Here is a 15,867-nt window from a genome sequence, read left to right on the forward strand (position 1 = left end):
AAAAACAACAAAAGAAAAAACAGCAATCGATAGCAAGCTTCTTCAGGCCGCACACACCAAGTCAAGTAACAGAATCGGAAACAGACAACGACAATGGTGACACATCAGAGGAAGAAGTAGCAAATTAGAGGAATAATTTTGTGTTTAAACATTTCCCTTTTTCATAGTCGTTTTTATGTCTTTGTAAGTTTATTAATAATAGCATTAATAAGCATAATAGAAATGTGTTTGATGCAAAATGTATATGTACAGTGAAAGATTATTTTATCTTAAACACATCCTTCAAAGTCTAGTGATGGTGGCGGTGGCAGTGGTGGTGATGGTGGTGGTGATGGTAGTGGTGAGAGAATGCTCCAGGGCGAGGCTTCAGGGGCATCCTCTCACTACTACCACTACCACCACCACCACCACCACCACCACCGCCACCACCACTAGACTTTGAAGGATGTGTTTAAGATAAAATAATCTTTCACTGTACATATACATTTTGCATCAAACACATTTCTATTATGCTTATTAATGCTATTATTAATAAACTTACAAAGACATAAAAACGACTATGAAAAAGGGAAATGTTTAAACACAAAATTATTCCTCTATTTTGCTACTTCCTCCTCTGATGTGTCACCATTGTCGTCGTCTGTCTCCGATTCTGTTACTTGACTTGGTGTGTGAGCATTAAAGACCAGAAATAGCAACGAATAAATAACAACGGCTTGCTGGGGGTGAAGGGGCTGCCATATTTGTTTACAGTTGACAAACGCGACAAAGGTGGAAGTGAGCTTGTGTGTGACGACCAGCGTCTACAAAAGTTGACAGTCTTCAGAAAGTTGACGGAAAAGTATTAGTGTGGCGCTGCCTGCGACGCACAGGGTAGCGTCAGTTTACACTTCCACCTGGCGGGTGTGCGGTGAATTTGGGGTGGCAGTGTATTTGACCGGGTGGGTGGCGCATGAGATATGAATGTCGAATTGGCGAGTCAGTCGGTCGAACCTTGAGGATTGGGTATTAATTAACTGAGTTCGAATTGGCGATAATTCGAACTGCAAACGGTCAATTCGCGAGGATCCCCTGTACAACCTCAGTGAAAATGTTTTGTTTTGTTTCATATGTTACACTGTCATTACAATAGTTAAGAAGTATTTTTGTTATTTATGAGATCAGTTTACTTATGTGAAATATTATTCAACTATCCTACCTGGTTAAGTGACTGGTCAAATGAAAAACTGGACAAAACGTCGTGACCCCAGTTGAGAATAAGAGCAAGACGGCAACATTATACCAAAACAAACCGGGAATAGATGTTTATTTCCCGTCAACAGCGTCACCTGGATTCGCCGGATTCAACCACTTTCAGCTTGCTCCAAGTCCGAATTTTGTTTTACCTCCAAGGGTAAAAATTATTAAGATTTTTGTTCCAAGTCGGAATTGTTTGAAGTCTAAGGTGTTCAAAGTCTGAGGATCTACTGTACTTTACTGACAAATTTTTAGTAGCGTATGCTTGCTTATAGTAACTTTTTATTTACTCATTGAAATTATTTGACACATTTAAATCATTGTGTATTGTTTTAACTTTCAGACCACTCAAGAAGACAGTGATGAGGATTTTGAAGAAGATGAGGAGGAAGAGGAGGAGCTAGACCAAGCTCAAAATTCCTCTGAATCTATCAAGTCCAAGAATGAGGGAGAAAGTGAAGGAGACTCTTCCTATGACAGTGATGCTCCCCCAGCCAAGAGGCAGCGTGTTAACACTCCAGAAAAGTCAGCAGAATTCAAAAGTTTGGATGAATCTCAATCAGGAAGAGAAACAGTACAGCCACCCACTAATCAGAGTGTTGCCATGCCCATGGTGCTGCCACCCACCATAACCACCAGTTCCACCTCAGTCATTACTACAATTGTTGCCAATGGCCCCATCAAGCAGGAAGCTTCCTCAGCCACCACATCTCCGGCTGTTCTTCCAACTAATGACAGGTGAGTTACAAGAACTGTAGAAAGGGGGAAATATATGGCATTAAATTAAAATACTTTACTATCATTTGTTATTGACCATGTGGGCTGTGCCATCCTGCAGTTTGTAGAGAAGACATCTTGGTCATTTAATGAATGAAATGATGTTAGGGAAAACGATAATGTCTGGATGTTGAGGCAGGTTGAGAACAATTAAAGCTTATGCAGAGAAGTATTGATGGGAAGAAAGTACAGAAAGCACTTACTAGGCTTAAATGGTCATGTATGCATAAATGGAGTGAATAGCAGAAAAAATATAAAGTATAAAACTGAAATAGTAGTATATTAAATGTTTTAGTGTGTGATCTTGTTCAAAGGCAAAAAAATACCAGATGATTGAATGAAGGTACTTGTTGCTTCTCTTTTTAAAAGGGAAGGGTTGTTGCAGTTAGTATAATAGTGTTTTTTCTACACCCTGATTCATGGTAGCCATTTGGAGCCATCTGTTCTTGGAGGCAGAGAGTGATTCTAACAGTAAGATATTTTCCAGGAGGCAATGCTCTGCTGAGCAGTCTCAGCTAGATGGATGGTGGAATTCATGCACTGGCCACAGTGTCTCATGAGAAACTTTTTGTAAAGTAAATAAATATAATACCAGTAAACATTTAGCTGTTGAGCACAATTGTATTGCAGAGATAACAATTTAATTAAAGAAAAAAAAGAGCCATGGGGTTAAGCCTATATATTTTTTTCCCTTTTGCTTTTCTTCATACCCACTTTTTTCTCGATTATTATTTCTACATTTCCTCTTTTGCCATCCCATATTTAGTATTTTAGTGTAATAGTTATACATGGATAAGGTATGGGAAGCGCTGTTCAGCTTCCGCCCATTAGTGGCGCAGGCAATTTTATTTATAGTGGTACTCATATTAGGGCCCATATCATCCCTGAAGCTCATCTTGGGTGTAGCCACCTAGAACCTGGGTATCATGGTGACATGTAGGTAACTTTAAACCACTCGACAAATGGCAAAGTGTTTAAGGCTGTACGTGGTGGGATTCTAACCTACTCGTGGACATCTGCCCGATCCCACGCTCACCATCTTATCCACTATGCGACCGCCTCCCTGTTTACTGATTAGTGTAGGAAGGCAGTTATTGTTCCTTTATATGAAGAAAAAAGCCTGTAGGATTCAGTGTAATAGTTGTTTGGGAATAAATGTTTGTAATTTGCCCCAAAAATTCTGTGGACTCTTGACTGAGAGATTGATAGAAGTGACTGAGTTGAAAAAAAATTATATCCAGTTATCATGGACATAGACTCCTAGAGCAAGCATATGATTGGGATCTCTTTTGATATTCATAAGATTTATAGAGTAGAAGGACAATTGATGGAAAGGATTAAGGTGTTTCTATAGAAATGCAAATGCTTGTGTCAGGATGTAGAATAAGGTTGGAAGGAGTTTTACTGTAGGAGGAGGAGGGAGATGCAGATGTTTAATGTCTCAGTTTAATATATATGTATGCACTCGACTTTCATTTATCTGGACCTCATTTATCTGGATTTCGGTTAATCCAGACAGTGTCCAGATAATGATTTAATAATTAGGTCCAGATGACCAATAAATGAATTAGAACAATGTGTGCCTCGCACACTTCTAGAAATGGGTGATAGATGATGCGTCATTGCGGCAGGTGGTTGTAAACAAGTCCAGCCGACACTAGTGAACACTGTGTATTGTCCAATATCAGTGAACAAGGTTGTGCATTTTTCAGTACTTTAGAAGTCTTAATTATGTCTTCCAAGAGTGTTAGGCATAAGTGAGTGGCCCTAGCTGTGACATAAATGCTGGAATTGATGAAAAAATCAGAAAAAGAAGCTAGAGTTGCAATTGTTTGTGAGGAGTATGGTGTGGCCAAGCAAACTCTTTCGGATATTAGTAAATCAAAAGATAAGCTGCTAGAATGTTCTGCTAAATACTGTGTGGATGCATCATCAAGTAAAAGTGGTAAAGGTGCACCAAGGTAAAATGTAAGGAGTGGAAAAGATGCTACATTAGATACTGCCAAGCTCCTGATAGGACTCCTGTGTCAGGGAGATGGCCTCTTTCCCCGCTATGTTGTGCAAGGGACTGATACTCTGTAAACAGGAGGAACAACAATGTACCTACACAAATACTGTAGTTTATTACTATGGAATATTTTATTGATATGGAAACCAAAAACATAATACCTAAAATAATCTAAAATATTTAAAAACATAAAATTACATTTAAAATTTGTGTCTAAACAGCTGTTCAAAGGGAGTGTTTGTCACTAGGTGGCAGCACTGAGCAGTCAATCATGAGTGTATTGTTATGAAACGATTATGTTTTTAGCTTTTTTATCAGTAACATATTCTCTAATAATAAACTAGGATATTTGTGTAGGTACGTTGTTGTTCCTACTTACTACAGAGCGCCAGTCTCCTAGGAGGCACAACATGGCAGAGGAAGAGACTGTCTCCGTGAGCCAGGAGTCTTATCTGGCTTCCTTGAGTCCCTTGCTTATGAAATATCCACATCACTCTTGAACATATTCCTTTTGGGAGTATGTGCAGTCCCCATGAGTAGCAGGACTGTAAGTGGATGGATACTTACCATTAGAGTTTAAAAAGGAGATATTCGTCTGATATAGTGGTGAAACGTGAGTACAAAAAAATAAAAGTAAAAACTGGCAGCTTGCTTATGTTGAAATGCTGGAAGTTGGTGGTGTTTTCAGTCTGTTTGATTTGTTTTTTTTTACAACCCAGCACTTAGTGCCTCAGGGCGACACTGGACCAGGCTAAGTAATAGTTAAGGGGTTGACTTATGTGCAAGGTACTCCGATAGTATAACAATTAGGGGTCAAATTATAGAGATCAACGTGCCAGATTGACTTAAAGGTGCAATATATGGTGTTGCAAGGTTAGTTTAAGTATTAGATTAACTTAGATTAAATTTGTTTAAGTTTAGTTCATCAGGGAAACCAAAATAGACAAAATTTTGCAGTTTCTCAAAATTTCTAAGGAGACAACCAACCCTATTTGGCAAATGAAGGACCCATTTGTGCTATCCAGACATTTTCATTATCTGAACAAGTGACTGCACCATTTAGTCCAGAATAATGAGGGTTAAGTATATATATATATATATATATATATATATATATATATATATATATATATATATATATATATATATATATATCAGGGTTGGCAATGATTAAATCAAATTGATTTAATCAAATGATTAAATCATTGATTTTTTTACTAAAAAAATCATGATTTTTTATTTTTTTTTGATTTTTTACTAAAAAGTATTCCATAAGTTAAATGATGTGCTCCAAGGATGGTAAAGTAAAACAACCTATTCATGTGCAATTATTCATTTATTCCCTTCATGGTATATACCAGTAAATAAATAAATAAATTAAATAAAAAATAACACCTTTTGCAGGTGACAACATTAACCTTTTGAATCTCACTTTGTATGTCTCTGGTAAAGCAAGGAAAGCAACAGGACTTGAACAAGCATATACTGTAGATGCCACTGAGCTGGTAATCTCAGAAAAGCAACCTGCAGAGGCACTGACTGTGACTGACCAACTGGTGGAAAATACATGTACTGTACTGAGCTTAGTGAGTTCTCTTGCTCTAATGTTGCCAACTTGCCATATGTTTTTTACTAGGTAAAAATCAGCCTCCTTTAGTCTTTACTAACTTGGGATTCAATGTATCATAATAATAACCAAGGTTAGCAACCAAACAGTAACAGAATAAAAGTAGATATTCTTCTGTGTGGTAATAATATAAAATGCTGTCATGAAAATAACTTCAGGCAACTCTGTCTGTCCTAAACCTGGTCCTGTACCAACTACAAACAAGTATTGAACACGTATGTATCAGGATCCTTGACTGTGCTCACACTTACATGCCCTAAACTCAAACTTAAAGTAACCTATGGAGATTTTCAAATCACTCAGTAGGATATATATATATATATATATATATATATATATATATATATATATATATATATATATATATATATATATATATATTTTTTTTTTTTTTTTTTTTATAAAAAAATTAAAAAAATCAAATAAATCAAATAAATAAAAAAAATCAATGATTTTTTTTTTTTTGATTTAAAAAAAAAAATCAAAAATATCACCAACCCTGATATATATATATATATATATATATATATATATATATATATATATATATATATAGAGAGAGAGAGAGAGAGAGAGAGAGAGAGAGAGAGAGAGAGAGAGAGAGAGAGAGAGATAAATAGATAGATATTTTTTTTATGGAATAGAGGAAGCTGGCCAAGGGCAACAAAACATAAAAAGAAAACTCCCACTTGATGCCAGTCCCCTTAAAGATTAAGAAAGTTAGCCAAAAATGGGAGAAATGTCTTGAAACCACCTTCTTAAAAGAAGTCAAGTCGTAGGAAGATTGAAATACAGAAGCAGGCAGGGGGTTCCAGAGTATACCAGAGAAAGGTATGAATGATTGAGAGTACTGGTTATCTCTTGCATTAAAGGATTGGATAGAACAGGGATGAGAAAAATTAGAAAGCCTTGTGTAGCAAGACTGCAGGAGGAGGGGAGGCATGCAGTTCGCAAGATCAGAAGAGCAGTTAGCAAGAAAGTAACAATAAAAGATGGAAAGAGATGTAACATTCTGGAGGTAGAAAGAGACTGAAGACAGTTAGAGGAGGGAGTTGATGAGACAAAAAGCTTTTGATTCCACCCTATCTAATAAAACATTCAAAGAATACTCCATACAAGGACAGATAAACCCCTTGTATGGAATTAGCAGTTGGAGAGAAGAGAAAAAATGGTGTAGATGCCTCAGAACACCTAACTGCATAGAAAGTGTTTTAGGAAGAAATGAGAAGTGAAGTTTCTAGTTTAGATTATGAGTAAAGGACAGACATAGGATATTCAGTGTAGATGGGGAGAGCTGAATGTCATTAATGAAGGGGGGATAGTTGTCTAGAAGATTGTGTCGAGATGATATATTGAGGAATTGAGTTTTTGAGGCATTGAATACTACTGAGTTTTCTCTGCCCCAATAAAAGATCTTAGAAAGATCAAAAGTCAGGTATTCTGTGGGATTTTTGCGTGATCTGTTGACTTCCTGAAGGGTTGGTCATCTCTGAAAAGACATGGAAAAGTGTAGGGTGGTATCATCAGTGTTGAAGTGGATAAGACAAAAATTTTGGTTAACATCAATAATGAATAATAGAGAGGGGGTGACAGTACAGAACTCTGAGGAGCATCACTGTTAACAAATTTAGGAGAAGAATAATGGCCATCTACAACAGCAGCAATAGAACAGTTGAGAAGGAAACTTGAGATAAATTTGCAGATAGAAGGATAGAAACCATATGAGGGCAGTTTTGAAATCAAAGAATTTTGCCTGACTATATCAAAACCTTTTGACATGTCTGATGCATCAGCAAAAGTTTCACTGAAATTTCTCAAAGAGGATGACCAAGACTCCGTAAGGAAGGCCAAAAGATCACCAGTAAAGCTCCCTTGATGGAAGCCATACTGGCAATCAGTTAGGAGATTGTGAAGTGACAGATGTTTGAGAATCTTTCTATTGAGGATAAATTAAAAAAACTTTAGACAAGCAAGAGATTAAAGCTATAGGACGGTAGTTTGAGGGATTAGAATGGTCACTCTTTTTAGGAACAGGCTGAATGTAGGCAAACTTCCAGCAAGAAGGAAAGGTATAAGTTGGTAGTTGAAAAAGTTTGGCCAGACAAGGTGCAAGCATGGAAGGACAATTTTAGAGAACAATCAGGTCCATAAGTATGGAAATCATCATTATGAAGAACTATGTTTTTTATGAATATCTCCATAAAGAAAATAAAAGCTAGAGTAGGTAACGTTGGTGCAAGACTGAAACAGACCGGAGTGGGATGTTCTGTATTGACATGTTTTGTTTGTAGAGAATAAAGTCTTGCAAGTAGAGTAAAAAGGAGCTTCAAAGAGTGATGATTAATCCTAGATAGAAACAGAGTGAATGTTGAAAAAAGTGAAGGGATTCTTTTTGATAAGAAAGTACATGTATGATTATAGCTCCTTTTATTTGCTGAGATGTGTGCATTTGTCTATAGTGTATTGTTTATCTATTGCAGCAGTAACAAAGAAAATGAAAAGATGACAGGTAATCATCCAGATAGAAATAACAAGGAAGTCAGGAGCACAGGAAGCAAGGTGTTGAATGGTGACAGTTGGATCAAGGAAGAGGTGGAAGAAGTCACAGTGTGTCCAGAAAAAGTAGTGGTAAGTACAGCATCTCATTATCTATCTTCAGGCTTAAAGAAAATAATAAAATAAAAGATTGGAACTTGATGATTATTATGGTCCTGAGGCCAAAGAATATGTGTTACTCTCCCAGTTAGGGGGATTTGATCCATATTAATTGCCTGTTATAATGAATTTATTCTCCCTTCAGGTAAATTTCTATATTTTTATAAAGTGCTCAATAAGTGACATGACACCAGCATGAGATATTCACTACAACATTTCCATTAATTTTGTTGTAGAAGGTATACTCATAGTTAGGGATCATGTACTGTACATATGTAAAGATGGGAATGTTAACCTATTCAGCCATAGGCAAGCCCATTTGGTAGCAGTGCTTGTGATAGTCCTGCAGGCTTTCTTTTCATTTATACTTTATGGATTATAATGCTATCACTGCTCAAAGTCTAATTATGGTTGTTTTTGTTGATCCGCATTTATGTCACTATGTAATAGTTTGTCTTGATACCAATCTGTTTGTGTATTATTTCTTTACACATACACATTTACATTTATTTGCCTGTGTTTTGCAGTAGTTGTCTTTTTCTCAATTGGACTCAATATCACATCTATCAAGTTTATGAGAGTTTTGTTTGATGGTTATAGAAAGAATGGACTTCAAATTGATATATTTTTTGTATAGTTTATTGTATGTATTTCATTTAGTAGAATATGGTTTCAGTATGTTATCAGATGCAAGTCATGTTATATTCTATGAACTTTCAACACTAGTTTTTCAGCATGTGGAGATTCCTTAACATTTTTCTTTCCTTATTTGATAATTTACATCTATGGTGTATGCAGGTATAATATAGTGTCACATAGTATTAGTAACAGTATTTTCTTATGCATATTACTTTATACTTTTTTTCTCTCTCTCTGCAGGAAGCAATACAGTCTGGTCAGCATGAAAATGATGTGGATTCCTTAAAGGAGGCAATATCTCTACAGGAAGGAAAGCTGAGTCAAAGTGATGGTGACAGCAACAGCAATCCTGTTGCTGGATCATCCAATCCCCCTGGGCCGGTCAACTACATCTCGTTTTTGGCCTCTGAAGGTATCTTCCCCCCCACCTGTAGCACCAAGGCAAGCACTACACTGCTCCTCTCCTCACCAGGTAATGATAACCCAAAGTTTGTGTATTTATGTAAATTTAGCTCATATACACAAATATTGAACTTTCATATACTCCCACTGTATCCTTCCAAAGTTTCCATGATTTTAATTTTTCCTCAACTGCCAACTCACTAGTCATGATGAACATTAGAAATATTATACCTCATACAGTGAATATATAATTCTTTGCAGGTCTAGGAAACACAGCAATAAGTGAAGGCACCTTGAACATGGAGAAGGTGGTACAGCGGGTGTTGTTGCCATCCCTCCCCAGTACAGGCACACTTCCCACCAACCTGACACAACAGGCACCAGGTTCTGGACCTTGTCCTGCAACTAGTAACACCAGTGCTAGCCAGCCTTACATCCACCCTTCACTTGTGTCAGGAAAGGAAGTGCAGGCCACACTAGGTAAGTTGTTTAGATTGAGGATATAATAGAGTAAGGTAATGGGGCTAATGGTAAACATGAATGCGTAATGGAATTATAAGGTCCCTAAATGTCTGAAAGTAGGGTATGCTTATCAAATCATTTATAGAAAAATAGTTCTGTAGCACCAGTGTGATGTACTTAGAGAATGGAGTTTTGAATGGAGTCTAGAATCCCACTCTTGATTGGATGTCTGAGTAGATGTTTGTTTTATTTTTGCATAATGTAAGTACTCATGCTACAAGGTGATGCTCACTAGCTGAAAGAGGATACTGAAATATGATATATTTTTTTAGGATACCAAGTTGATATATTCATCACAGAGAAACTACTTGAATTGTTTCAGGGCTAAACTTCAAGCTATCTAGCTAGCCAGTGATACCACTTCTTGTTCAGTATATAAAATACGTACTTCCTTCTCAGTCTCAAGGTTCTTAGCTTGATCATTGTGTTTCTCTAGTTTGGACACTAGTATAATCTACTGTACATGCTGGACTATAAGATGACTTCATGTATAAGCAGTATGAATTCCAAGGTACCATGGCTCTTAATGTTCACCTTGGGGCTAAAGGGTTGTGTTTTATATGTGGTATATGAGATGATCCCTTGATTTGGGAGCTTAAAATTTTTGAAAAAAAGTTTTCTTATACTCTGGCAAATAGGGTATATGAATGCTTTCAATTTTCATTTTGAATAATTGTGCATGGTTATGTATCATAGTCATTTAAGATATATTATGATATTTTACCATGATATGAAAGTGGTGCATATTTCCTTCTCAGAGCAATATCAGCGCAAACTAGCATTCCATGAGCCTCGACCTTGTCCCACCTGCAAGAGAATGTATCGAGATGCTGCCACTTTACGCACACATATGGCCATCATGCATGCTGAAGGTGTGTTCACAAAGCTGCTTCTTTTTGCATCCATTCTTAATTTTTCTAGGACTGTAGCTTACAATTGCTATTACATTATTTTCAGATTAGAGATTCATCTTGGTGAATATGTGGTAAAGATGAAACTGGATGCTTTTTATTACAGGAAGGGAGCCATTCTCATGTTCCTGTGGTGCATTGTTTCGCACCAAATATGACATGTACCAGCACAAGAAGAATGGCCATCGGTAGGCCTCCTGACTGATCCTCCAGACCAAAGATGCTGCTGTAGTGGAGAGGAAAGTAGCATTGAGACAGTCTTTTCATGCATTGTATTACCAAGTCAGATACTATTTTTTTTAACCACCAAAGATTTTTGAAGACTCAAGTTACCAACTATAATTTGGCACAAAACTTAGGATATCTATAAGATGATGCATTGTCTTGTTAGCAATTATGTGTGTTTGGCTCAAGTCTGAGGTAAGCAAATCTTCCTGGGTTTATTAAGTATGATCAATGGGACTAATATTTAGTGTAAGGATGTGAAGATAAAGATACTACACATGCCTGGGATTTGTGATGCTTGGCTTGAGCTTCGTCCATCTCTTCTCTACTTACTTGTTGTTGTTACTAACCTCCCTTGTGATGTAGTTGCATTTATGTTTATAACCAGTGATCAGATCTTGCTCAACTTGCAAAACAATTGTGCCTCAGTGCTAGGTGGTGTCCAAGGCTGTCCACCAGTACTGGACTCTTCCAGACTACAGTCCCCCCAAATAACTCCCTCCTTATCAATGTCCGGTGCTGTTTGCAACTTTTCCCAGTGGATCAGTGGTGACGCAGAAAGCTGTAGAGTTAAGGATTTATTGTGTTGTGCATCGGAGGGGGAAGTTGAGGTGATACTGCCTTCACTTCACCCTAGTAAATGAAAGCTTTTATGGATATTTGTTGTCATCCATGAGTGGGACATATGTTGGTGGTAAAGAAATAAGAAGTGCTGTGCTTATACTGAGTAACCTTAGTGATGTTCCAAGGGAAAGATGTATGAATGAGTGAGTGAGGATATGAGTCAGTCCCTTGTGACAGGGTGGCAACACAATCTGTTAACCCTCAAGTGAATTTACCAACTAACATATTTATGATAGTGTTTATTTTAATTTTGATGATAGTGTTGATAGTAGTGGTTCAGTTCCAATACATATGATCTCAAATTTAGAGAAAATTTGTTTGACATGGCCATGTGTGATGCAGACAATATTTTTTAGAATTTATGTCATATATGATATGAGAATTCCTGCTGAGGAGGAGATAATATAATATATCCCAAGCAGCTTAGGTGTAATCTTTATCGAAAATATTATTTACCATGAGCATGATGTACAAAGAATGTGTGATGAAGCACAGCGCTGTTTTGTTGAGGCACAGAACTAGAGGGTTGAGGTTGTCAGCTGGTGTCCCACACCACAGCAGCTGTGTGGCTGCCTTGTAACTGGTTACCAATCAAGCCAATTGAGTTAGAGCTTACTTATACTTACTGTGGGAGGATATGGTTGTGTTACGTTACTTTCTGTTAAGGTTGAGGGAAAGTTACCACCAAGTAGTTTTTAGTTATGCACTTTTTCTCTTGATGTATTTCTTTCTGTTACCAAATGATGGAGGGTAGAATTTTTATTCTGTTTAGTTTTAAGAAATTATTGCTGTACATTCATTTATAAAGCCAAATATGTTGCCAGGATGGAAGAATCAAGGATGAATGAGGAGCAAATTGAATCCTATATCTATGAAACTAGAAATTTTCACCCCATGGTTTAGGTGTGCCTTAAGTTAGCTGATTAATTAGAATGTGTTATATAGTGCGTATATACAACCATGACAAATAGGGCTTCAGACACATTCATTTTTTTCTTTGGTTCCCATGACAACATGGTTAACACTTATATTGTTTCATGTTACCTTTTTATTAGTTCTTTATTATTATTATTATTATTACTTTTATTATTATTATTATTATTATTATTATTATTATTATTATTATTATTATTATTATTACTACTATTATTATTATTATAGTTTATGCAGTTTCATCATCAGATCTTGGTGGAAGTAGCAAATAGTTGAGAGAGGCTTCTTATCTTAGTGGTGGGCAGGAATCAACTCCAAAATGATTCTTGTGAGCCTAGTCTTACAATCACAGATTCTACTCTCATCCTCAGAAAATCCCTCTGATGGTCAGCTGCCACATGACTCCTGAGGGCTGGGGTAGGCAGGGTTAGAGGACTGGGTTTGGCTTATTGCTGATAGTTGAGTCCATTCCTCAAGTACTGTATGACTCTCTCTCTCTCTCTCTCTCTCTCTCTCTCTCTCTCTCTCTCTCTCTCTCTCTCTCTCTCTCTCTCTCTCTCTCTCTCTCTCTCTCTCTCTCTCTCTCTCTCTCTCTCTCTCTTTCATCTTGAAACCTCCTCCTTGAAAAAATTCAACTCCTAGGAAGCTAGAAATACAGGAGGTAGGGAGTTTATCAGAGATTTAGAGTACGGGTTAACTCTTGTATTACAGAGGTTAATAGAATAGTAATGAGAAAAAGAAGAAAGTCTTGTGCAGTGAGTCCATGGGAAGAGGGGAAGCATGCAGTTAGTAAGATCAGAAGAGCAGTTTGCATGAAAATAGTGTTAGAACATAGCAAGATATGCAACATTGCAGCAATGAGGAGAGAAGAGGAATTGAGAAGATGAAAAGATTTTAATTTCACTCTGGTATGAGTAGTATCTCCCACCATTTGAAGCATACTCCATACATGGGTGGATAAGGCCCCTGTATAGAGTTAGCAGCTAAGTGCGGCATGAGAAGAACTAAGATGACTAAGAACAAACTTTATAGAAGCTGTTTTAGTTAGGGATGAGAAATGAAGTTTCCAATATAGATTATAGTTAAGGACAAAGTAAGGATATTCAGTGTTTTTTTTTTTTTTTTTCTGTTTTAGTCTATAGCACCTGCAGGTATGCAGTAATACCTCGAGATACGAATGCCCCAACATACAATTTTTTTTATATATGACGAAAAATTTCATGTAATTTACTCCTTGAAATATGAAGATATTTTTAAGATACGAATAGCCATTGGTAGGTGGCGCAGCGATCGCTTGGCTACCCGTGTCCTCGCGAACATTCAGCCTGCGTTGTGTATCGTTGTTCATCCTTTGTGCATGTACGTGTCTGTGCTCCTCGGCAGTGTGTATTTTTTCTTAAGTTTTGTGAACTCAAGATCATGGGTCCCAAACGTAAAAGCTTGGCGAGAAACTCACAAAATAGCCTGTATTCACATACTGATTACACTTAGAAATCCAACGAGTAAGTACAAAATGGTGTTCTACCCACAAACAACTCTTCCTCTTTGCAATGCAAAGAACCAGAAGTGTCTAGATGTCATGGTTACCAAAATATCACAGGTTGAATGAGGTGGTATCATCGGTGTATGTGGCCTTGCGTCTGATCGGGTTTAGTGGCCTTGGCTAGAGCGATAGAAAACGGGCCCCTTGTATCCTTCCTCTCTCTCTCTCTCTCTCTCTCTCTCTCTCTCTCTCTCTCTCTCTCTCTCTCTCTCTCTCTCTCTCTCTCTCTCTCTCTCTCTCTCTCTCTCTCTCTCTCTCTCTCTCTCTCTCTCTCTCTCTCTCTCTCTTTGCTGTTCTGATACCACTCATTCAAAAATTGTCTCCCCGTAACAGGGCGAGAGACCCGAGGTATAGAAGTCAGGCGTGCAGGAGAGGTGGCGGAATCAGACCCAGTGAAATCACTTTCATTCCCACCATCCATCATTGGTGACAGTGACGAAGAGCCTATGTTTACTCCTGATGAGGTTTGCCAGCTCCCAAGGAAAGAAAACAGGAAGAAAATAGCCAAAATATAGCCGTAAAAAGCCTAAACGTCTTTTGACGTGCCCCGAGTCTTGCGTGATGAATGTCTATCGACGTGTCCCAAGTTTTTGCGGGTAAAGTTGTTATTTTGGGGAATATAGTTACATCATGCATACAATAAACATTGTAGTTATCTTATATTAAATCTATATTTGGTTGGTATTTAAAGTATGTTAATTTTTTTGGAGGGTAAATTCGTAACACAAGAATGAATGAATTATATTTCCATTAATTTCTATGGGAAAAATTGATTTGATATACAATTTTTTTTATATACAACGATCGTCACGGAACAAATTAAATTCGTATGTCGAGGTACTATTGTACTTGAAGAGTATGGGAAGCACTGTCCAGTTTCCACCCATTAGCAGCACAGGCAATTTTATTTATAGTTGTACCCATATTAGGGCCCATATCACCACCCAAGTGCATCTTTGGTGTAAGGCAATTACACCTCCGTAATGGAGGTATCATGGTGACATATAGGTAACTTTAAACCACTCAACAAATGACAAAGTTTCAAGACAGCACATGGTGGGATTTGAACCTACACATGGATGTCTGCTCAATCTCATGCTCACCACCTTTAGAAGAGGGTATTTTCTGTCTGATATGTTGAGTTTATGGATGGAGGAATTGAGTTTTTGAGGCACTGAACACTACTAGATTTTCTCTACCGCAATCAGAAATTTTAGAAAGATCATAAATCAGGCATTCTGTGGCTTCCTTACATGAACTGTGTACTTCGTGTAGGGTTGGATGTCTATGAAGATGTGGAAAAGTGTTGGGTTGATAGGACAAAAAGTTTGATTTAGAATATCATTGATGAATAATAGTAAGAGAAATGGTGACAGGAGGAAAACCACTATTAATTTAGTCAGGAGAAGAACAGTGACCATCTACCACAGCAGCAGTAGAGCAGCCTGAGAGGAAATTTGAGATGAAGTTACAGTGAGAAGAATAGAAGCCTTTGGATACCTGTAGAGAAAAAGTAGGAGCGAACAGAAAAGGGGTTACTATCAGTTGCTTCAGACACTTGGGTTTTGGTGAGGAAAAGATAAGGTTTAATAGAGGAGAGATGGGATTCTACAGATTGAAAATAAATCTAATGGCACAAGTGAGCAGAAGTTAATGGAAAGGGCAGATGTGAATACATTTAGTATTAATACCAGAAGATCATTTGTGGTCCCCTTTTCTAGATGGGAACTCCAGGCTGGTATAGGAGTTGTCATATTTAACTTAG

The 15,867-nt window shown here is 37.3% G+C and overlaps 1 protein-coding gene across 7 annotated transcripts in view; it reads left to right on the forward strand.

Annotated features, from left to right (window-relative positions):
• LOC123500105 (protein abrupt-like) overlaps positions 1 to 13,723 on the forward strand; it is a 46,397-nt gene extending 32,674 nt beyond the window's left edge. For all 7 annotated transcript variants that reach the window (XM_045248766.1, XM_045248767.1, XM_045248768.1 and 4 more), the window contains 6 exons: positions 1,580 to 1,974; positions 8,129 to 8,276; positions 9,183 to 9,414; positions 9,606 to 9,824; positions 10,625 to 10,738; positions 10,884 to 13,723. In XM_045248766.1, the coding sequence (XP_045104701.1) occupies positions 1,580 to 1,974; positions 8,129 to 8,276; positions 9,183 to 9,414; positions 9,606 to 9,824; positions 10,625 to 10,738; positions 10,884 to 10,969 (1,194 nt within the window). In that variant the 3' untranslated portion in view covers positions 10,970 to 13,723. The remainder of the gene's footprint in view (positions 1 to 1,579; positions 1,975 to 8,128; positions 8,277 to 9,182; positions 9,415 to 9,605; positions 9,825 to 10,624; positions 10,739 to 10,883) is intronic.
• The last annotated feature ends 2,144 nt before the right edge of the window (positions 13,724 to 15,867 follow it).

This window comes from Portunus trituberculatus, chromosome 50 (assembly GCF_017591435.1).
Source record: "Portunus trituberculatus isolate SZX2019 chromosome 50, ASM1759143v1, whole genome shotgun sequence".
Lineage (NCBI taxonomy): Eukaryota > Metazoa > Arthropoda > Malacostraca > Decapoda > Portunidae > Portunus > Portunus trituberculatus.